This window comes from Paroedura picta, chromosome 3 (genome assembly GCF_049243985.1).
Source record: "Paroedura picta isolate Pp20150507F chromosome 3, Ppicta_v3.0, whole genome shotgun sequence".
Classification (NCBI taxonomy): domain Eukaryota; kingdom Metazoa; phylum Chordata; class Lepidosauria; order Squamata; family Gekkonidae; genus Paroedura; species Paroedura picta.
The window spans coordinates 21,547,665-21,571,747 of NC_135371.1; the positions used below are offsets into that span (position 1 = coordinate 21,547,665).

At 45.8% G+C, this 24,083-nt stretch overlaps 1 protein-coding gene across 5 annotated transcripts in view; it reads right to left on the reverse strand.

The window, feature by feature from the left end:
- ADAMTS9 (ADAM metallopeptidase with thrombospondin type 1 motif 9) overlaps positions 1-24,083 on the reverse strand; it is a 173,877-nt gene that overhangs the window by 54,996 nt on the left and 94,798 nt on the right. For all 5 annotated transcript variants that reach the window (XR_013228948.1, XR_013228949.1, XM_077325061.1 and 2 more), the window contains exons 22-28: positions 23,829-23,993; positions 21,488-21,607; positions 19,870-19,974; positions 19,568-19,735; positions 16,336-16,626; positions 15,034-15,195; positions 12,649-12,825 (exon numbers count right to left, since the gene is read on the reverse strand). Coding sequence is in view for 3 of the 5 variants with exons in the window: in XM_077325061.1 (XP_077181176.1) it covers positions 12,649-12,825; positions 15,034-15,195; positions 16,336-16,626; positions 19,568-19,735; positions 19,870-19,974; positions 21,488-21,607; positions 23,829-23,993 (1,188 nt within the window). In the remaining 2 variants the exon portion in view is untranslated. The remainder of the gene's footprint in view (positions 1-12,648; positions 12,826-15,033; positions 15,196-16,335; positions 16,627-19,567; positions 19,736-19,869; positions 19,975-21,487; positions 21,608-23,828; positions 23,994-24,083) is intronic.

Consider the following 24,083-nt stretch of genomic DNA (forward strand, 5'->3'; position numbering starts at 1 on the left):
TATAGCATTCTGCTATGTCTCGGTGGATAGTTGAAGCATGCCGAAATGTATCTAATACATATTAAAAACCCTGTACCTAACCATGGGGTACAATGAGCAGATTCAGGAGACATGCAAACCCTAACTGCTCAACCCAATTCAGTATAGGACAGTAGAGCAAGTAGGGGGAAGTAGATGAGCAAACGAACACTTAGGCTTGGATCAGCTCAGCAGTTCTGTGGAGTGAAGAACTTCTGGTCTGCACAACATTGACCTTCTTTCTTCCCCTTTTACACTATAGCTCAACATGCACTTGAATTGCTGCTCCTAAATGATGTGACCCCCCACCACCACCAAGAGCAGTGTTTCACAGGCTATTTTGGGCTACAATGGGAGGGGAGTGGTGAAAAACTGGATCTATGTGGGCAGAAATCCTTCCATCCATAGAAATACCACTGGATCCAAGCATTTTATTTCTGAACTTATATGGGTCTCCTATAGATCCAAGCAATAATTATACATACAATGCACAGACATTCATAAAATCAAATCCAAAACACAACTCAAGAAGCATAATTAGAAGGAAATAGATAAAACAGTCAAATTCCAGCGGGTAACTGTGTGGGTCTGAAGCAGGAGAACAAAGTTTGGGTCGAATGTGCTCCCACACAAGAGATTATCTGTAACATCAATAAAACCCGACTGGGGTGGTGGGAGGAGATGGCACGCGGTGCTTACCTGATTTGCCTTCTGTCCAATGAATGGCCAATCAGGTAGGCTGCCCCACCCCACCCCTGGCTGCATTCTCCTCCAACTTCTTCCATGTGGAAGAAGTCCCAGCCTGCTCTACTGGATTGACTGGCCAAAGGAAAGCCAGCCAGCAAGTGGGAGCTGGGAAGGACGGAGAGGTCCTCGGACTGCAGGCCCAGGTCAGGGGAGGAGAGAGGGAGGGAGCCCCCACCAGTGCTTGCCCCCACCCTGAGCAGCCCTGCCGCAGCCTCGCCAGGCCTCAGTGGGGCTGTCCGGCTATCGCACATTGTATTTTTTTCTGCAATGGGTTTTTCTGCTAGTACCTTGACTAATACTTGGCCTTAAAGGTGCCCCTGGACTAAAACTTTGTTCAGCTAAAATCAAAACAGCAATAATTAACCAAAAATGTAAGACTGACCACAGCGCAGTCCCTATAAGAATGTTTTACTTGATAAAGTCAATAGAGCCACTCCCTCTTTAAGGGAGGAAATTCCCTACTTCAGCTACTACAAAGCACTGACCTAATCTTTCATAGTGAGTACTTGACCAATAGATAAAACACGGAGCAGAGGTTTCGCTATTAGATCCTAATGAGGCCCTCATACTGAGGAAGTTGCTGTGTAGAGGACGCTATGTCCAGGTCATCAAGACTTAATATAAAGGAGTAAATTTTTTACTTACAGCGAGTCTAGAAATTGACAGGAAGACATGCAAATAAAAAAGTGCGAGTGATTCTTTGCTCTGACCAAAAACAAAGCCATCTCATTTTGCATCAGCAACCAAAGTTTCCAAGCAGTCTTCAATGGCAGTACAGGAGTCAGTACAGAGCACAGCACAGCCTTGGTATAGGTCAGTCATTTACATTAGAGAGTAACTGATTTGATGTCGTCAGTTCAGAAATTGATCAAGGCCTGAATAATAGCTTCCAAACTTTAGGCAGGGGTGTGAAATAAAAGTGGATCAAGAAGGGCTCCCAGAATGCTGGGGGGTAGAAGGCAATCTACCAGCAATTTATCGTATGGCATACAGCCAGGAGATCCTAAGTCTGTCTGGCAACCAGGCAAGAGACATTCAGAGATGGTTTGCCTGGGATTCCTTGAAGGTCACCTTGCAAGTGCTAGCCAGGACCAACCCTGCCACTGGCCAATAATCCTGCCACTAGATGTTTTCTTTTTTTTCTTTTCTTTATTTTTACAAAGACCACATAGTGCCTCTTTAACTTTTTCCTTAAATGTTACCAAAGAAAAATACTCAACAGCCTCCCAAGGCAGTTTGTTTTATTTCAGAATGACTTTTAAGTATCATCCCCCCACCGACTGTTTCATATAAATCTATCTGCCTGCAATTTGCATCAATTTTCATTTAGAATAGAATCATAGAATCATAGTTGGAAGGGGCCATACAGGCCATCTAGTCCAACCCCCTGCTCAACGCAGGATCAGCCCTAAGCATCCTAAAGCATCCAAGAAAAGTGTATATCCAACCTTTGCTTGAAGACTGCCATTGAGGGGGAGCTCACCACCTCCTTAGGCAGCCTATTCCACTGTTGAACTACTCTGACTGTGAAATTTGTCCCCCCTGATATCTAGCCTATATCGTTGTACTTGAAGTTTAAACCCATCAGTTTGTTCACGATTTACATCAGTTTGTTCACGATTTCTTAAGTTAACTGATGCTTCGCCTCAAACGAACCTAGTTTACACACCAATGTGGTTCCTATTCAGAGTGCTTCTTATGTGACTTTTGAAAAATAGGAAATTTGTGTTGTAATGCTAAATTTAGCTCCATAGATGTGTGCTCTTCAAATTCATGTTAATGATACGGGAGGACTTGTAAATTTAAAACATACTGCATTTTTCAGAACACTTTTCTTTCCCTCCCCTTAGCCCTTAACCTAATTTACTTTCCTGTTTCAAATCCCTTTCCAGCTTTTTTTCTGGATAGGAATCATTTTTATGCTAGAATTACTCTCTCTAAAAATGACTTGCTGACTCCAAAGCCAATGACAGGCTCTTTATAACTAACAATTTCATCTCATTTGTCCACAAGTGCTTTTTGCTGAACTGCTTAGCCTAAACTGCAGCTTACTACAGAACCCCTCTGGATGTTGTCGATACAGAAAGCATTATTAAAATTCATTTTCATGGCTCTTGTAGTACAGTCCCTAACAGAGTCACAGCCTTTTCCCTTCTCAACGAGGCAGCGGAGAATTCTAAAGTGTGGGCAACCCGCACTTCTCCCCCTGCTCCTTGGGTTGTCAATCAATGCAAGCCACCAATCCCTTCACAGCGATTGTTTTGGGGACTCAAACCTCCACCCTCCCTGAATCCCAAAATTATTTAAATAAAAATACACATCTGCATTGCTACAGGATCCCACAACAACAATAAAATATTTCCTTAGATCCCTTTATGGGATACTTTCTATAATGGCCTCTCTTTATGTTCAGGTAGAAGATTTGTAATAGGCTGGCCATGGTAAGTGGACCCCCATGATTGTGTGTTCTCAATAAAGATATAAAACTCAGAGCACAGATGCCAAGCTAATAGGGAGAGGGCTGCTTCATCACATGCTCCCCCCTTCTTTCCCCATTCATACCACTGCCAGAAAACACAAACAGGAATGTGTTTTAGCTGCTTGATCCCAGTATTACCGTGCACAATGAAGAGAACATTTTATTTGTACTGAAGACATGTCGTTTTGCAGTCCTGTAGCAATGTGGACCATGCCATTAAAAAAAACTGATCTAGAATTGGAGAGTGGAGGGTGGGTGCAAGGGCGGGCAAAATGCTCCAAAGACTGTCATGCCTTCCTCCCTTCAGACGGGCTCATCCCTGTTTGCACCCTGATTTGCAGTGCAACAAGAAAGGGAAATCTTCTTTTGCAATTTCCCTCATCATGGAGCAAACTCATGAAAACTCATGCCAACTCCTGCACAGCTGCGGGTTGCTACCGAGGTTATGTGGAAGCAGCACTAAAACCTGTGGGCAATGAGAGGCTGTGCAGAGGTAAATTCCTCATGCGGAAATGGTCAGGCTGTGATCATTTTCAGAAAAGGTGCTCATAAGCAAATAAAGAGCAACTTCTCCATACGTGCAGATATGCTGCTATTTTGGAAACAATTTAACATTAAATTGGAGGCAAACCTGCATTTGGATGACTTGATTTTTCAAAGTGGGTTTGTTTTCTTGATGCAACTTGTACTTCCTCACTAGAGCCCCTCCCCTATCCTGCACTGCTTTGAGTGGATCCTGTGACCCTGGAAGTCAAAGAGGGCTGCAACAACAGTTAGGAATGCAGGGAAAACTCCGTGTTCATTCCAAGAAGTGGTGGGATGATCCTGGCCAATAATATATACACATTTCAGAATTCACAGTACAATTATTCACCTTTGGGTTTTCTTTAACGAAACATGGTTGTTGGGAAGATAAAATTTTAAAAGAAGCATGCAGAGTGAGCTCCTTAAGAAAAAGGGTAGAACAAAAACCCCACTAGACAGGTAGTATTCTTTATGTCAACCAGCATCGTGGCCTGAAAATCTTTAAAATCTGTAAAAGGGAGGAAGTGCCAGTAAATTCCGAGTTCCAGACCTAGGCCTGTTTTGCTAAGGAGAACTAAGAGTTAAAAGAGTGACCCACAAAAACACACACTTCACAGGTTTCATCAAAACCGAAGTCAAATACACTTGGCAATTATGCCTTTCTTGCTTGAGGACTTGTTCTCTAATACATTTCAAAGTGGAAGAAAAACTGTGGTTATACAGCAAATTACTGCACACAAGTAACAGGGTTAGGCTGGAGACCGAGGAGGTCTCTGAAAGAAGGAAAGAGAAAATTGCCTAGTTCCTATGGGCATTTTAGTGCCGGAATGAAAACAGAGAAAGACCCAGAGCGATGTGGAAAGGATGTATAGTCAGTGCTTCCTGCCACTGATGTGATTGTATAAGAACAGAATTACCTAGGGAACACAGAAGTAACATTGGAGCGGATGAGAGTTACCTAGAGTACCCTTGACCCCATGCCTGGCTACTGGGGATGGGCAGCCCGCAGACTAACCCTTTCCAAGCATTTGTTTCACTCTGGCTTAACTCTGCCAACGTTCAGATATAGCAATAAACTGGAGTTTGTTCATAAAAGCTAGGATGAAGTTTGAGTCCAGTGGCACCTTTCAAACCAACCAAGTTTACACCTGGGAATCTGATGAAGTGTGAGTGCATACAACAGCTACCACCCAGAATTAAACTTGGTTGGTTTGAAAGGTGCCACTGGATTCAAACAGGCCTGGGCGGGCACAAATGATATATTGAGAGAAAACACCTGTAAAATGCAGCATCTGGATGGCCGTTTCAAGCATTTTTATCTGGCAGGAAGCCCGGATGAAAAGAAATTGCTTCCTGGTAAGTAAGTTTAGGATGGCAGCCCAAGTCCCTCAATAAATATTATTCCAAGGGCTGATGTGGGTTTTCCACATTCAAGGGTCACAGTTCCCAAATGGAAATTATGTTTAATTAGGTTCATTTTGGCCATCAGTTGCCACTTGGGTCTGCCAGGCTTCTGTGGAAAATATGCAATGTTATATCCATTAGCTGCCACTTCGCTTACGAATGTCTTTTTTTTTGCAGAGGTGTCTAGGAGCCAGACTCATTTTTTAATCTCCAAGGATCTGTACGTTAATTATCACATCTCTTAATTACTGTCACCACAAAGCCTTAATCCTAACCTGTTTTCATCGTTTCTTATTAATGCTAAGACAACCTAAAATGCCAATGAGTGTGCATGTGCGTGTGTGTGTGTGTGTGTGGTGATCTCTGTGTATGCAAAGATTTCACTGTAACTGGCTTTGGGCTCCTTTTTTTAGTTCCCCAGTTTTATTCTATTCATCTACAAACCTGGGGTCTCTTCCATCACTAAAGGTCTATTAATGTGATATGAATATTACACTAGTTTTGAGGAAAGCTAGCAGATGATGCTCAGATTACAGAAAGCGAGTAGGAAAGAAAGTGTTTGCATTTAGAAGAGTTGGTTCTTATATGCCACTTTTCTCTACCAAAAGGAATCTCAAAGCGGCTTACAATTGCCTTCCCTTTCCTCTCCCCACAACAGACACCCTGTGAGGGAGGTGAGGCTGAGAGAGCCCCGATATTATGCTTGGTGAGAACAGCTTTATCAGTGCTGTGGCAAGCCCAAGGTCACCCAGCTGGTTGCTTATGGGAGAGGAGCGGGGAATCAAACCTGGCTTGCCAGAAGTCCATCCTCCTAACCACTACACCAAGCTTTGTCTCTTAGTTGTCCTTGAGATCACCTTTCACTGTCCCTCCCATTCTTCCCTGGTTTAACCAGAAGGACTTCGTTTGCTCTAGAAAGCTGTAATTTGGCCTATCCCTAACAATGAGGATGGAGGTGGATCATTCCAAAGTTAGCTGAGTCCCTCCAGGAAAGGGGAGCAGGACTGAACAAGAGCTGTTGGGAGCAGTGCCTGGCAAGCGAAGAGATAATAAAAAAGAACGGGAGCTCAGTTTGTAGATGACAAGTATCACAACCAATTTCTAAGAGCCATGACAACCAGGCATCTGAGATTTATTGAGCTCATAACAAATTTCAGAAGAGATGAATAAATTGGCTATGCCTCTTGCAGATTAAGCTGTAATAGCAATGCAGACCATCATACGGACATGTTTAAGCTTCTTTTATGACTGCACTTTAGGGCTGCCTCACACATTAAAGGTTCTTGTACAGCAATCAAGTTCTGTGTCTTGGATTCTTGCAGAAGGAAAACTGTATGTACGTATGAACAAGTTGCAACTGACTTATGGTGACCCCAGGAAGGGATTTTGAGGTGAATGAGAAGCAGAGGTAGTTTGCCATTACCTTCCTCTGCAGAGGCTTCCTTGGTGGTCTCCCTTCCAAGTATTGAGCCTGCTTAGCTTCTAGGATCTGACAAGATCAGGCTATACCATGCTGCCTACCCTTTGACGGGGAAACCAGAGAAGCCAAAAAGGCGAAGAACACAACCTTCATCAACAAACGGACAGCCAGTCAACGCAATGTGGAGAGGAGGGAGGCACCTACAAGTATTTGTCTTGCATTTTACACTTAAGGCAAAGCGCACGCTGCAAACATCCCTGTGTATTTTCTTTCTGCTAGCCCAGGAAACGGATGTGACTGATGACAATATCAAAGGAAGAACCAGATGTACCACTCTGAGCTCCTAGGAGGAAGCATGGGCTTGCGTGGGCCTTCCTCCCTTTATTTTGTTTGTTATTGCACCATTAAAAGAATAAAGGGAAAAAAGTAACACAAAGCACTGATAGGCACATAGTTTCTTTGTGTATGAATGTATGTGCAGATATTACAAGACTCCCGTAAGCAAGATCGGCATTATTTTCATCCACTTTTTATGATGGAACCATTGAGGCTGAAGGATAGCAGTTTCTTTAAGGCCACTTTGTGAAGTCATAGAATAGTTTAGGGCTTACCTAATTTCCAGTTTAGCAGTTTCACAAGGCAATCCTCCTAAGTACACTGAAGACAACGGGCTTACAAGGGTGTAGCTCTGCATAGGACTGCACTGTTAGCCACTGTACTGAGCCAACTGTGTGCCACAAGACTGATTGCACCTCCTATGGGCCTGTATGATACATGTACACTTGTCTCCTGCTCCTGGGAAGGTAACAGCGTGTTAATTCCTCCTGTATTATCCACAATTATAATGTGGAATAATGGAATAGGCCGCCTAAGGAGGTGGTGAGCTCCCCCTCACTGGCAGTCTTCAAACAAAGGTTGGATACACACTTTTCTTGGATGCTTTAGGATGCTCTGGGCTGATCCTGCATTGAGCAGGGGGCTGGACTAGATGGCCTGTGTGGCCCCTTCCAACTCTATGATTCTATGATAACTGGAGAACTCATCTTTCTTCAGAAAGCTCTATGCCACCACCAGCAATCTAAATGGGGCAGACCTTGCCAAAGATAGCCGAGCCTCTCCAGTCCAGCCAGGAGAGGAGAAGGGAAGTAAACAACCACACTTGGGAGCAGGAGCAGCCAAGTTAAAAGGCAACAGAAATCAACAGGTTTACATTTGTTGGCAGTAATAGGCCCCCAAATGAAATGACCGGTGCCATTTCAGGAGCCATTTGTTGAGTTATAGTCTGGCTCATGACAAAGATCTGAAGAGGCACACAGGTGAACTAGTAGGTCCTCAAATATGCAGGCACCTTGACATTACCATGTCACACAAATGAATGAATTCCTGGAAGAAGATCTGAAGGGGAACTTTAACATGTTCCATTGGGGAAACCTCACTGAATCACATTGTAAACTATCTGTGATGACAGTGCAGTATAAAAACACCGAAGAAATCATTCTACAACGTGTCTGGATGATTACATTCTACTTTAATTTTGTTTTCCTCCGTCCAACATTCAGACATGGTAAATGTAATGAGACATTTATATAAAATTAAATAACAACAAGTTGAAAAATAAATACATTTCATTAACATAAATACATAAAGAAACCCATTCTGCTGAAAAACAAACGTTTCAGCCAACACTATACTCTTGTTTCAAAAGGGTCTGAAAACAATGACAGTAACACTCCATCTGGTACAGATGAAGTACAGACATCTACAGCAGAAAGCTGGTGATCTAAAATGGTCAGAAGAAAGTGTGGCAACATAAAACTAAAAGAAGGCTTCCCTCCACTACCTAGAATAGTAGCACATGGTATCAAAACGAGGTAGACAAACATTATTTGGTTGCACTTTTCAGGTCAAAGCAAGCAATTTTTGGTTTAAGCCTTTAAACATTTTTTTCCCCACCCATTCAGCCTCAATTGTATCATCACGATCCACTGACAGTGCAATCCTAAGCAAAACGGCTCCAGCCTACGCCCTGTGGAATCAATGGTTTTATGGTGGAGCAACTCAGCAAAGGATTACGTGATTAAACTCTCTTAGAGTTCAGTTGCATGTGGAATGCAGAGATCGGTCGTAAAGAGAAAACGCTATCGTGATACGCGAGAAAGTGGCTCAGCCCTGCAGACTTTTCTCAGGAGGGAAATTTTTCACATGGTAGGATGGCTGGAATTCGGCAAATACTCTGGTCACAAGACTCTGCACCGGGGAGTCACAGGCCATTAATGTGAAAAGAGACAAGGTTTACCACTCCCCTAGCTGTAAAGAATGAGACCAGAGCCTGACCTGGATTGGGATCTACTGCCCTTAGGGATCAGCTGTCAGTGAACAGTAGATCCAGATTTTAATCATTCCACTCTCCATCCCTGAACTGTGAGTGAGCAGGAGAAGAGGGTGGAGGCACTGGAAAGCTGGTGATCATCCCTGGAGAAGGGCAGGAGGACGTACAACTTTGGACACATCTCTTTCTACATCACAGAATCATGTCCAGTCTGTTGAAGCATCCCAATCTCCATTATGTACATTATTTATTAAATGTTATGAACTACTGAAATTATGTTTAACCAGATCATAGCAGACAGGTTTTTATAAAACCACAGAACTTGATTTAGAAAGCCATCTGATTTAACTGTTTTGCACTAAAAAATTTATCTCTAACTTGCGGTTGCAAAATAAACTGCAGATTCAACGTGGGTTCATTCTACACATTAAAAAAGACACTGTAGTTTAAAACTTGATCCCCCCCCCACTTCTTTTTTTGCAAAGCTTCCAATTATTTTTAACCACCTGGGATGGTACCAACACCTGGTATCATTGCTTCATAAGGAATACTAGATTAAACCCTTAAGATTTGGGTTTAGTAGCACCTGAAGAGACCAACAAGATTTTCTGGTCATTAGCTTGCAAAGGTCAGAGTTCCCTTCATCAGACAGGAGTAGGAATAAAAACCACTCTCCTGTCTGATGAAGGTAGCTTTCACTCTCGAAAGATTATGTTGGTCTTGTAAGGTGCTACTGGACTCAAATCTGTTCTACTGCAGATCAACATGGCTACCCGCTGAAACTGGATTTAACCCTATATTTTCAGTCCAGAGGGTAAGACAGTGAGGAGCAACTGCACAGTCAAGGACAATCAAGCATGGAAGAGACTGGTCCAGAAGAACTCTAGGGCAGCTGTCCCCAATCCCCGGTCCAGGGACCGGGACCGGTCCGTGGATCAGTCGGTGCCAGGCCGCGGCTACTCCTTGTCCTCCTCCCCGGCTGCTGCCTCAGGGGCTGCCCTGCCACTCTGCCGCCGGCTCACCTTTGGTGCTCTCTGGCAGCCGCCATGGCTGGTGCGCCCCCTAAGTGTGCCACTGCGCAGCTGCTGCTGGCAGCACCCCCAAGTGGGCGGTGGGAAGTCAGGGGCACCGGCGGGAAAGCAAGTGGAGCAGGGGCTCAACCAGCAGCGGCAACGTCCCTCGGAAAAAGACTGCCCCCCCCCCCCCCGGGCCTCAGTAAAATTGTCAAGCGTTGACCAGTCCTCGGTGATAAAAAGGTTGGGAACCACTGCTCTAGGGTAAACTGGCTGGAATGTATCTATTGTCGATAATCTCAGTGGTTAACACACACGTGCACACCCAGATGCATGCAAATACAATAGCCTTTCTGCCCCTTGTCCCCTTTGATTCATGGAAATCTTCCAAGGAAGCGTATTGACATGTTAGCAGCAAAGTTCCAGGACATAATTTGGAGAGAAAACCAGATGCAGGAGATGCCTAGCTACGTTCCTAGCACGCACGGTTTTTAGCACCAACTTCTCCCTCAGCTGAGAAAGGGATACATTAGCACCTCAGAAGAAGTATTTTACAGCACTGTCCCTTGTAATGATAAAGCACCATGTAGATATTACTGAAACAGATGTACGGTTATTACAGTTTGCTGAGGTATGGAATTAAAACGGTCCAAGACGTGCCTCGAAGGCTAAACACAAAGCACCACGCCAGCCGTTGGACTACGGAGACAATGTATGCATAAGGAAATGCCTGTATTGGTCGAAGAGTCCTCTCTTAATAAAGTGCTTTAGCGACGAATTAAGAACTTCTAAGAGATACTGAGAAAACAATGTTATTTGGAAGCTGATTTGTGAGAGTTTTAAATGGACATGTTGCTGGTTTTCATTCTGGCCACTGTGGTCCGATGAAATATTTGATGAGGCTATTTGAAAGTTCTCTCTAGATCAGGGGTAGTCAGCTTGTGGTACTCCAGATGTTCACGAACTACAATTCCCATGAGCCCCTGCCAGCAAATGCTGGCAGGAGCTCATGGGAATTGTAGTCCATGGACATCTGGAGGACCACAGGTTGACTACCCCTGCTCTAGATCACTCCTGCCCTGCTGTTTGCCATTTGCGTACCCAGTGATTACTGAAAAGTTTTGCAAGATGAAACAGCCTGCCTGGAACTGGTATGTCTTGGGTGGATCTTACAGAAAGAGGGCAGCAGCAGCCAAGATAAGATACCTCCCCTTTCGTCTCCATAAATATCAGAATGAAGAGTCACTACAGAAAGAAAAAAGAGATTTCTTTCTCCGGGCCAATGTACGAAGAACAGGGGCAGACATGCTGAGATCCATGGATTGCCCCAGAACATTGAGGTCCTCTTTAGTGTTCAGCCGCTTTGGCATACAGCTACGTAGCCAGGATATAATGCACTGGGAGGGCACATGTGCCGCTATGACTTTGGTTGAGGTTTGGCTGTGATAAAAGCTGCTTGCAAGTGAAGCCATTGGAAGTTCAAGGAGGTGAGAGCAAGTGGTCGGATTTCAGAGCATCTGTGCAACCTTACTGGAATGAAGGGGCCTTTGATGCTCTTACAAGGCCTACGGATTCACAGGGCATGGATGCTTTAAAGTAGGAATACACTGCTGGTATTTTACAGGTGTGCTGTGTGTTGCATCAATACGGAGCCACCCGCAAGAATGCCTGAATTTCCAGAGACTGCGTTAATGGAGTCTCTCCCGGCAATAGCGACCAATGGAAAATTGTTTGATTGGCGTCTGTCTGTTTAGCTAGCAATGACCTTGTGACTGGGAAAGGTTTCAGACCTTTTATCTTTGTGCTGGCCGCAGACAGCTGCACTCAGCAAACAGCTGGACATGTTTCTCCCCTGCGACCAAAAGCACCTGCGGTAGCAAGCAATACTTCTCAATGAAAAGCATCCAGCTATCATGTGGTTGTTAAAAGGGCACTGTGAACACAATCCCACTTGTGGTCTTTGCTGATAACGCGCATCAGTCCAGTACATACTTAGACGAGATGTTTCTCTCCAAATTTCAGGAAAACTAATGTCCTGCCTATCATCATTTCCCGTGTTCCTTCAGGCAGAAGCATTTATGTCATTCCTTTTCATAATTTAAAAAAACAAACAAACAAACCCAGGATGCTCTCCTATGTTACCTAGGTACATGAGTGTGTACTAAATTCTGAAATAGCTACAGAGACATGGCAAGACAGATGGAGGCAGCTTAGCACTGGAATTCTCTCATAACTATAGTACTTTTATAGAGGACTTGCAATAGCTGTTTTTAAAAAATGAAGATTAAATGGTCCTTTTTAAGAGAGAGAGAGAGAAAAAAAAAGCTTTTCAGAAACTGAATGCTGAAATGATTCGTGTTTGCTTGCAAAGGGTTCCGTCAGAATGGAGATCTGCCGTGTGCAGCACTGGCGACCGGCTCATGAAAGGAACAAACTTTGCTCTCAAGCAGGAAGTGCCTTTTTAAAGCGAACGGATTTCCTAGCTGAAGCCCTTCCTGAATGTCTGTTTCATTGGCAATGCATCTGTTTCATTGGCAATGCATCCATGTTCGTTTTAAGTGCAGTTTTCTTTTTTAAAAAAACAAACACCCGTCCGCGCCCCCCCCCCCCCCAATACTAGCACCGCGACTTTAAGGACACTCGCTCCGTTCCTAGGAAATATCCGCAAAACGATTATCCCCCGCCCCAGCACAGAAGTATGTTATGGTCGTACCGAACTCCAAGGGCCCGTGTTCCAGGCGGCCTCGCGGGGGCAGTCCTGCATATTGCACTGTTCGCGGTCTGGCGGCTTGTCGAGGATCTCGCAGCTCAGATCGGTAAATCTTTCCCCGTTGGGAAGCTGGCACACGACCAGTCTCGTTCTGGTTCCCCCGCCACACGGTTTGGTACACTGCAAAAAAGGCAGGAGATGCGGATCACATCAGCAATGACTGGGCTTGCTTACACGATGGCTCCTTTTCTTCCGTGATCCGACAGAGTCGATTGGGGCGGCTTTAAGGGGTGGTTCAAGTGAACACGTGAAGCTCCCTTCTACTGAATCAGACCGCTGGTCCATCAAGGTCAGTGCTGTCTACTCAAGACCGGCAGTGGCTCTCCAGGGTCTTGGGCAGAGGTCTTTCCCATCACCTGCCAAGTGGTCCTTCGAACTGGAGGTGTCTGTATCTGAACCTGGGACCTCCTACATGCCAAGCAGATGCTCAACGACTGAGCCACAAGCCCCTTCCCTTTGATCCGTATGCACCAAAAACTAGGGGGGGGGGGGGGGACGGATGCATTTATTTATTTAATTTATATCCCACCACTCTTCCTAAGGAGGACCGCAATTCTACTCTCCTCCATTTTATCTTCGTAGAATAGGTTGATAATGTGACCCTCAGCCAGTCCCACCTAAGAAGCTTCCAGGGTAGAGTGGGGATTCAAACTGGGTCTCCCTGAGTCTAGTCCAACATGCTATCTACAAAACACAGGCAATCCTGTTGGTATGTTCCCCCCCCCGCAAAAAAAAAGGGGCTTTGATTCGATTGCAGGGACATAAATTGTTTTCATACCCCCCCCCCCGCCACAGGAGGGGGGACTGGAAGATGTATGAGGAATCGTCACATTTGTAAGATCTGTGAGAGAATTAGTGTCCACATTGGTGCTCATTAAAAATTCTAAAGGAAGATGAGTCCTAGATTAGGAGCATGGGGGATATAATAAGAAATTTCCATAAGGCTATGTCCTCTGAGGCTATTCTTGCATTGTGGAGAATTTTCTCCAGGCCAGGTTGGATTCTGGAGATTTTTGGTGGGGGGGGGGAGGAAATCACTTGAGCATGCAGGGGGTTGGACTAGATGACCCTGGAGGACCTTCCAACTCTACGATTCTATGACTCTATGATTCTAAAAGTTTCCATGGGAAATGTACAGAAAGATGCTACAAAGAAAGGGCTTTGTCCCCTCCCTTAGTTTCAAAATCCTTCCAATGCTTAAATCAAAGTGCTATCACATTTGCAATGACAGGAGAATTACCGAGTAGGATAATAGGAGATTTGGATAGCTGATGCTCTGATCACAGGGGTTCTCCTGTAGGGCTTTTAGCTGGCTCAGTTGTTGATTGCACTCACAGTCCTTGATCAAAAGCTCCACAGGTGCTCTTCGCACACTCCTGGAACTCTCTGCGACCTCCTCCACTCACTGCCATGAGGGTGCTTTTGTCTACACAGCAGTCCACCCACCGGCACCTGAATCCTCTGCAGATGGCAAAGTGATTCATCCCCCAAATGAAAGCGTTCACTTATTAAAATACATGAACAGACATCAAGCAATTGTAACGGTTTTAAATTAGACATCAGACATTTAGGCCTCTTTGCTGCTGTTTCCCAAACAAGTCCTGTCCTTCACAAAGCGTCACCTATGGAAACAGACGCTTTCTCCCACCCACAATCCCAGTGCTTTTGCTACTCCTGAAGACTGCGATCTTTTTTAAAGGAAGAGATGAAGGACATCCACATGCAGCAGAATGTTAAATAGCATTCTGTTTCACAACAGAAATAAATAAATGTTATACCCACTGGTTCTTATATGCCATTTTTCTCTACCAAGGGAGTCTTCAAAGTGGCTTCCAATTGCCTTCCCTTTCTTCTCCCCACAATATATACCCTTGTGAGGTGGGTGAGGCTGAGAGAGCCCTGATCTTACTGAAGAAGAAGAGTTGGTTCTTATATGCTGCTTTTCTCTACCCGAAGGAGGCTCAAAGCAGCTTACATTCGTCTTCCCGTTCCTCTCCCCACAACAGACACCCTGTGAGGTGGGCGAGGCTGAGAGAGCCCTGATATCACTGCTCGGTCAGAACAGTTTTATCAGTGCTGTGGCGAGCCCAAGGTCACCCAGCTGGCTGCATGTGGGGGAGCGCAGATTCAAACCCAGTTCACCAGATTAGAAGTCCGCACTCCTAACCACTACACCAAGCTGTGTAAACCGCCCCGAGATGGTATGTCCGAGAGGGGAAATATATAAACCCTTAAATTAATAAAAATAAATAATGTGTCTGTTATTAAAATAACAATCATAACAGTGATTTTTCAAAAAGAAGATGAAGTAGGTAACATTTTCCTTACCTCACCCCAGCTGCCATAGGCCCACTGAGGGCAAGGCCCCGATTCACACGATCTCTGCTCATCTGGTTTTGCCCTTCCATCACAATTACTGGCAGTGTATCCATTTTCATCCTGGCACACCACAACCCGCCGCTGAAATCCCCCGGCACATGTACTGGAACACTATAAAACATGATTATCAAAGGCTAAGAAAACTCACTGGGTCAACATTTCTAGGTACGGCATGTCTTCCATTTCATTCTCTTGCTTAAAACCCCCACCCCTCTCGTCTCCCACCTCCTGTCTCAGCTGTTTCTTCTGTCAACTCTCCCATTAGCAGCTGCGATGGCATGTTAAAAATACAAATATATCTTAAATGTAATAGGGTTCAAATATTTATCTAAAGACAGAGAGGGATCTGAAAGGGACTAAGAATGATCAGGCAAGATATTAAAGCAGGATGTCCTCAACCTTTTCCAGCCTGTGAGCTCGACAAAACAGTCACCACAGTCCTTTAGTCTAGCTAGAGGAACAAAACATATAATAATTTTGACTCAAAACAAAATCAAACAAGTTTCTAGCTTTTCTTTGGGGGGGAGGTGAATCAAACCTGGGGGCATGCAGAAGAATCCCTTCAAACGCACAGCGGTGAGAATGATGGTTGGACAAGACCCTGCAACAGCTGGTGACAATGGACTAGATCAGTGGTCCCCAACCCCCGGGTCCGGGGACCGGTACCGGTCCATGGATCAGTCGATACCAGGCTGCGGCTCCTCTTCATCCTCCTCCCTGGCTGCTGCCTAGGTGGCTGTCCTACCACTCTGCCACTGGCTCACCTTTGGTGCTCTCCAACAACCACCATGGCTGGGGCTCCCCCTCGGCATGACACTGCGTAGCTGCTGCTGGCAGCACCCCCCAGTGGGTGGTGGGAAGTCAGGGGTGCTGGCGGGAAAGCAACTGGAGCAGGGGCTCAGGCAGCGGCGGCGACGTCCCTTGGCAAAAGTCCATACCCCACCCCCCCGGGCCTCAGTAAAATCATCAAGCATTGACTGGTCCCCGGTGGTAAAAAGGTTGGGGACCACTGGACTAGATGACCCAGGAAGTCCCTTTCAACTCTTATTATTCTGTGATTCTATGAGAGCAGCATTGTTTCTTTCTTAGGTTGTTATCCTTTTAGCCTTGCTGACTCCCTTCAAACCCCAGATCCCTGAAATTATGAAAAAGCACGCAAGCTTACTTATGGTGTCTTGGTAAGTGGGCAGGATAGGTACAGCATATAGCCAATTCACAGTGCTATTCAATATATCGTCATCAGCTACTTACTGCTCCCCACGGCCCAGTTCTCCACTGACTGCCTCCGTGACCGTGTCCACGGCCTTGGTTTCGGTTCAAGTTTCCACCTTGGTTGTTCTTCTGACGATAATCAGGATAAGGGAAGGGATGGATTGGCCTACTGTAGTCAGGGTTGATCTGCTGGCAGGATGGCATAGAGCAATCTTGCTCCGTTGCAGGGATGTCCTCAGGATCACACTCGCTGCTTTCAACAATCTGGTCATTGTAATCGATGCAGACGACCTGCCGAGTCACTTTACCTTGCCCGCAGGTGACGGAGCACTGTATTAGCAGCAGAGAGAAAGGGAGGTTTCACCCTTAGAGATGAGATACAGGTTTTAAAAACCATACGAAACTGCCTGTTTGTGGGGAACCAGTGTGGCTTCACAATGTGACTATCACGCGCCTTTTGAATTCAAAGAGTTAGGAGAGCAGAGGGCGACATTCCACACTGCAGCATATGCCTTGGGGTCTCAAAGACACAATGCAGCTGCAAGTTCCTTGAAAGTGCAAGGGGGCCTGACTTAGATAGGGACTGCTTAGTGCAGTGGCTCTCAACCTGGGGGTTGGGATACCAGGGGGAGTCACCACCACTGTTGCCCCTCTTCCTTCAGGTCCCTGGGCTCGGCCGCCAGCCGATCCAGCAGCGCCTCCAGTGCGGCGCAGTCTCCTGCCAGACACTCCAAGTGGCGGCGCAGCTCAGTGGCTTTGGGCTCCAGGTGGCGAAGCTCCTGCAGCTGTGCGCCCATCCTCCCCAGGCGCGCCCACTGGCCACGGAGTGCATCCCACTTTGGCGTCGCCTCCCCGCGGGAAAAAAAACTATTTATATACCATCGTTCTTCACGCCAGTTTGGTTTTAATTTCTGTGAAAGAACACTTGCATGATTTTATGGCTGGGGGTCACCACCACATGAGGTACTGTATTAAAGGGTCGCGGCATTAGGAACGTAGAGAACCACTGTATGCGGGAGCTCCTGTCTCTTCTACTCACCAGTTTCCCAAGCTAAAACTGCACCAAAAGAGGGGGGGGGGTTGTTTGTAATTATGCCTCATTGTGCTGTTCTGGCTTGAAAAAATGGTGCAGAGGGAGAATGCAGCTCTCCTCCTCCCCTTGCCACTAACAAACGTGATGATGGGAATTCCATAAATGCGATTTGGATTGTAACTGCAGTACAACAGTAAGATAATGCTTTCCCCCGACATGAAATGGCTCGGTGAAGCCCAACAAGGGAAACAATACAGGTACATACACTGGTATCTGTATGTTTTCCCAGTGTAGTAAACTGCAGATCTATGGGGGTCATTTTTGCATTAGGAAAACATTGTGTGTGTGTGTGTGGCGGGGGGGGGGGGGAGCTTAACCTTATTAACCACACTATCAGCTCTCTATGTAGGAAACACCTGAGTGTCTCCCTCCTTGGATTGCTCTGAGAAGCCATTGGCCCAGAAAGTCCAAATTTGAATGAAATTTAAAGGAAAGAAATCCCATAACAGTCAATGAGCAGGTTCTAATGTGGTGAGCTGGATTTGATTCCCTGGTCCTCCACATGCTGGGTGACCTTGGGCTAGTCACAGTCCTGCTAAAAACTGTTCTCACAGAGCAGTTTCTCTCAGAACTCTCTCAGCCTCACCTACCTCACAAGGTGTCTGTTATGGGGAGAGGAAGGGATGGAGATTATAAGCCACACAGACTCCTTTGGGCAATGAAAAGCAGGGTATACAAACTAACTCTTTTTCTACTGGGAAACAGTGTCTCCTCTCTCCACATGCCCCCATGGTGCTTTTGTGCCCCCTCTACAGGTTCTATATCTTTGGTCTCAAATTTGCTTTGCTGTGATGGTCTTGGGAAGATTGCAGTAAGACCAAGGTGGTATCCATATGGAAAGGGAAAGTCTACATCTTCCCAGTCCCACCCACATTATTTTCCCTGCTGCAATTGCCTTTGATGGCTACCCCAAAGTGTTACTCCCTTCTCTGATTGCAAATGGCAAACCTCACATGACTTATTCATGAGTAAACATTCCAAGGGGAGAGGCTTTTCCTGGGCACCCTGAGTCCCAGAGGGCCAGCCGGGTGGTTGTTTCTGAGGCTGCTGTAGCCCCCCACCTCCAGAAGGCATGCAGAGATTGTCCCAGCTCCCCCCATGTTCTCTGAATTGAAAGAGGCCAGGGCAACTTACTGACATACTCTGAGGCCAGCTCCTCTTCCAACCAGCAAACCTCTGAAACCAGCAGGAAACTGGAGGTGAAAAGCTGACTCCTTATTAAGCCCTCCTTGGCTAAAGGATGACTAGTGATTGGGGCTACACTACCAGGGTGAACCATTCCTGGATGAGGTCCATCACTCATGAGTAAACTTTCTCAGGTCAGAGGCATTTCCTCGGCAACCTGGATCTCGGGGGTTGGCAGGAGGCTGTTTCTGCTGCAGCCCCCCTCCCCCACCCCCAGAAGGCTCTCAGAGGCTGCCCCAGCTCCCTGACCCATGTCCTTCAAGTTGAAAATGGCCAGTAGGCCAGGGCAACTTACTGGCAAAAGGGGATGCTGTGAGGCTGGCTCCTCTTCCACCCAGCAAACTTCTGAAAGCAGCAAGAAGTTGGAGGTGGAGAGTCGATTCCTTGTTAAAGCCCTTCCTGGCTGAGGACTCCATCCTGATAGGGGCTAAACTACCAGGGCGAGCCATTCCTGGGTGAGGGCCAATCAGGTAGTGGCAGGAACTGACAAGAAGTTGGAGGTGGAGAGCTGATTCCTTATTAAGCCCTTCCTGGCTGAGGGCTCCATCCTGATTGGGGCTGAACTACCAGGACGGGCCATTCCTGGATGAGGGCCAATCAGGTAGTGGGTGACTTGTCAGTTTGGGTTTTATTAGGTTTACTGATGATATCCATGTTTGTCTCCCCATGGGGACCCAAAGAGGCTTACATTGTTCTCCTCTCCTCCATTTTACCCACACAACAACCTTGCAACGTAGGTTATGTTAAAGTGTATGACTAGCCCGAGAGCATTCAATGAACTTCTAGAATAGGATTTTAAATGATCGTAGATCGTAGTCCAACATTATAACCACTGCACCACGGTGGCTCAGTGTGTGAAATGACCCTAAGACAGGGACGATGATTCTGAATTTCCTTGATTTCCTTCAAACGAGTGAGTGTGATAAATGGGATATAACAAGGAACAAGAGGGACAATTGGGAGACATTTAATTTAAACAAGGAAGTTGCTTACAGAGCTCCATTCCATGGCCTTCCACCGTCCACATGGCGTTACAGTGCACACTTCCGTCGCTGATGGCTTTGGAAGTTGAAAGCAGGCAGCCTCGTCAGCCACAGAGCCCTGATCATCCCGACAGCTGACATATCTCATCCTGGTGCCTTTCCCACACGTAGTTGAACACTAGGAAAGATTGACAAGAATGCTGATGGGAAAGATGACCCATAAGAACATCACACTGCAGACATATGGCTGCAGGGTTCACCAAGGGAACCCAAATGACCCCTGGCACCATACAGCTGACCAGGTTCACGTACTGGAGTCCAGGATCCAAATCTCCACTGCGTTCTGTGGCTTCCAGGCATGCTTTCTTTTGTTTCTGGATTGCTTGGGTGAAGACGGCAGGGTGCTGTTTCACAGTCCTGTTTCACAAATGAGAATACACGTTTTGTTTTGTATTGTTTTTAAAGGTAAATTGAAGAGTATCTGCAACAGTGTTATTAGGAAATATTGTGTGGGACTCCACCTGTCTTTAAATTGCTTGTTTACTATAAATGGTTACTTGAAGCTTAAAGGTAGATGTTCCCAATGCATTTTTGCAAATGTAAAAGGCGGCAGAAGAAGAGTTGGTTCTTATATGCCACTTTTCTCTACCAGGAGGAGCCTCAAAGTGGCTTACAATCACCAATTCCTCTCCCCACAACAGGGGCCCTGTGAAGTAGGTGGCACTGATAAAGCCCTGATGTTACTGCTCTGTAAGGACAGCACTATCCGCGAGCCCAAGGTCACCCAGCAGGTTGCATGTGGAGAAGCAGTGAATCAAACCTAGCTTGCCCGATTAGAAGCCACTGCTCTTAACCATTACACCAAGCCGGCTTTCCAAAAGGGCAACGTTTTTTTAATCCACTTGCCTCTCGTCATTTCCCAGAAAGAATTGCAAGGCCTTACAGATCCATGCACGCCAGCTGACTATCTCTTGTTTCTACCAGTTACTGTACAAAAGATGACACACAGAGACCTGCAAAGAACAATGTGGTTTCTCATATGGACAAGACAAGACAGCAATAGGGAAGAGGTACTACTCTGAAGACAGGACAGCATCCATATGATTTAGTCCCTCATTGCTTCAAAACAGAAGCGCTTTTCTTAGAAGCATCTTCTTTTCATATACCTCCCCAGGTTTAATCAGATCTGCCCTGTACCTGGTTCAATACATTTTTTCCTATCAAGACTGCAGTCCAAGAATGTTTGCACACTTTGTGAACAGGTATGCCGAGGGACAGAAACTAGCGCAGAGGCATGAAGCCTGTTACAGGCAAGGGGAGTAGACGCACAGTGGAGATGGAAGGAAGAACTAAAGACACGGACTCAGCCCAGCACAAGTCACATGGTCTACATCTTTCCTCTAGAACTTAGTTCATAGTAGAGGGAGGAAAATCAGCACATCAGCAAACAGGTTATATGAAAAGCCTGCTCCCATATACGGTTGTCATTTGGGTCTGAGCATCAGGCAAAAAGAAATGTAAAATCTACCTGTGAAGATGCTGCTGTGCTAGCCAAAAAAAAAGAGGAAGAGACATTATTATTATTATTATTATTATTAGATTTATAGCCCGCCACTCCCTTGCGGCTCGTGGGGTTTGTGCTTGGTCAGACATCCTGGGAGCAAGCCAAGCCCCAAGTCATGCTAGGAAATCAGGGGCTCGCCCTGTTCCTAGCTGGAGGCTGTGCAGGACTGGGAGGTGATGGTGGGCATAAACCATGCTCATCACCCTCTCCCACACTGACAGCTTCAGTGCCCGAGGGCTTTGATGGTTTCCAACTATGGTGAGTAAAGTTGCTTACTTCCATGGTAGGATCTGAAGCGCTTCTCCACCCCCTCCTATTATTATATGAATAGAGAATGCTGTACGTTTTCTGCCTCAGCACACCTACCTGTGTGTCCGTGGGCTTGGTGGCAGCGTTGCACTCGTTGTCATCTACCACAGAGACATAGGCGCCGACCACACATTTCACTGCTCTCATCTGGTAGCCCTGCCCACATATCGCAGTGCACTGCAACATGGATCGAAAAGGAAATAAAGGAAACAGAGGTGTATCTTTACTGCGAACAGAAGAATATCCATTTGATACCAGCTTAACTCTCATAATATTCCCCACCACCATCCTCAAGAATCTTGGGAACTGTAGTCTAGCGAGGGTGCCAACAATGTGACATTAGAGAACTATCACCTGAGGAAACTTGCAAATACTGCTTTTCTTAAAATCTGGCACTCTTCATGTATTGCCTTCAAATATGCATGTATTCTGCAGGTTATACTGTCAAATGTCTTTGTTCAGTCAGAGGTCACACAACCAGAGGAGAACATGACTGTGACAGGAAGACATGATCGGTTGAACAGAAACATGTTTGGTTGGGGCAGGTTTGTCTTACTTGCTTTCAAGGTATGATTCAATTGTAGGATTTGCTAAAGTAGACATTGAAAGAGATGAACAAAACCCATAAGAGGTCTTGATAATAAAAAGTCCCGATCCACACAAAGTGTGTTTTTAAATACAAAAAAAGGGCTAAGTCAGTTCTAACTACTGGATACAATGTGAAGTCTATGAAAGATGAAGCTCCTGCAGGGAGTGAGGGATAGTAGTGCTTCTCTTTTGATGCTTGCTAACGCCACTTTCCAAGTATAATACAATGCTCAGGCTTGCTCCCTCTTTATTCCCTCTCTTCCAGTATCTCTTCTTGGCCTTGCATCTAGAACTCAGATCTCTCCAGCCTATCTGGAAACCACTTAAATTCAAACACTAGCTGAGGCCTGGGGAGAACGCAGGCCTTGAGTCAGGAGACGTTCCACTAAGTCTAAACGAATGCTTATGTGGTTAATAGCCTAAGTCAAGGGTGGCTAAACTGTGGCTCTCCTGATGCCCATGGACTGCAGAGGCTTATGGGAGTTGTAGTCCAAGGACATCTGGAAAGACACAGTTTGGCCACCTCTCTCTTCCTATCTAATAACGAAACTAGCAAAATTATACTATGTTCTCTTTAATGGGCAACATCTCCCACCACAGGTCTTTATGAACAGAAGCTCAGTCAGAAAACAGTTGTAAGACTGATGAAAAACTCCCTTCCGCTTCCAGTGCTTCTTCTCAACAGGTTATCTACCTGAAGGACATTGCGCTGCCTTCTTTTGATGGCATTCAGCTGATCCTTACTGACTCGTTAAAAGCCTTGGGGTTATATTGGACCCAAAGTTATTACTGGAGAAGCAGGTTAATGCGCCTGCAAATAAAGCTTTCTTCCAACTCAGCCTAGCCTGAAAGATGACCTGTGACCCTGACTTGGCTGATCTGTCCACCTGCATCATGCCACTGCAATACTGAGACTAGACTACTGTAGCAGAGACACTGGTCTCCCCACAAAATCAAGTTGAAAATGCCAATTAGTGCAAAATGCCACACTTCAGCTATTATCAGTACACATATTACCCTGGTCCTGCAGGTATTCCTCTGGTTGCCCATCAGTTACTAGGCTCAAATTAAGGAACTAGCTATCACACCCAAATCCCTTTGCAGCTTTGGACCCTCATAATTGCAAGACCACCTGTGCCCTGATGCTCCACCACAACAGCCTCACTCATCAGAGCAGTGCCTTCTGCAGGTGCCAACCTGCAAAGGGGCAAAATCAACAACTGCTGTACGTGTATCTTCTCTGTTGTGGCCCCTGCTCTAGGGAACAGCCTGCCTGAGGGGGTCAGGAAGGATCTGACTCTCCTGGCTTTCCATAAACCGTGCAACATTGAATCATTCAAGAGGATTTTTCAACACAGGAACTAATGCAGCAAGAAAAACAAACAAACAAACAAACACACAACTTGAATTCTATATTGATGTTTGAAATTCAGGGATATTGGGAATGTTGAGATTTTTGTGACCAAGATACCCGAAACAAAAATAACTAATTTTTTTTGCACATGCCTACACAGGAGAAAAGGAGGGGTGATTTCAGCCTTCTCCCTGTGTAGTTTGCCTGATAAAAACAAAGACCCACAGCTGTTTGAGACTGAGAACATAGCACAAGGAGAAAAGGGCTTAAACCTCTCCTGCCCTCGTGGTACCAACTTAAAACCCTTCCCGATTTTCAGAGAAAAATAAACAGCAGGAGCTCTGTTCAAGGAACTCCCACTGTCACTTCTGTTTGAGCCCTCCGTACTGAAGCTTACTTGGCAAAATTTAACCACATTAGCAGTGAAAAGAAAAGGGAAAAAATGGATTCAAATACCTGGCCCCAGGGTCCCACTTGCCACGCAGCACATGCCTGTTGCTGACAAGCCTGCATGGAATCAGGTTTTGAGTCAGGATTGCAAAGCCTGTCGCTTATACGTTCGCCTCCAAACTGGCACCAAATCTGCCGGTGTTTGTGCCCCTTTCCGCAAGTTACCAAGCACTGGAAGAGGAAATTAGAAACTTTAGGCCCCTGGAAGCAGCTATTACCAAGTGTTGCAGGTTAAGAGTGTAACATTCTCCAAAAACGTTA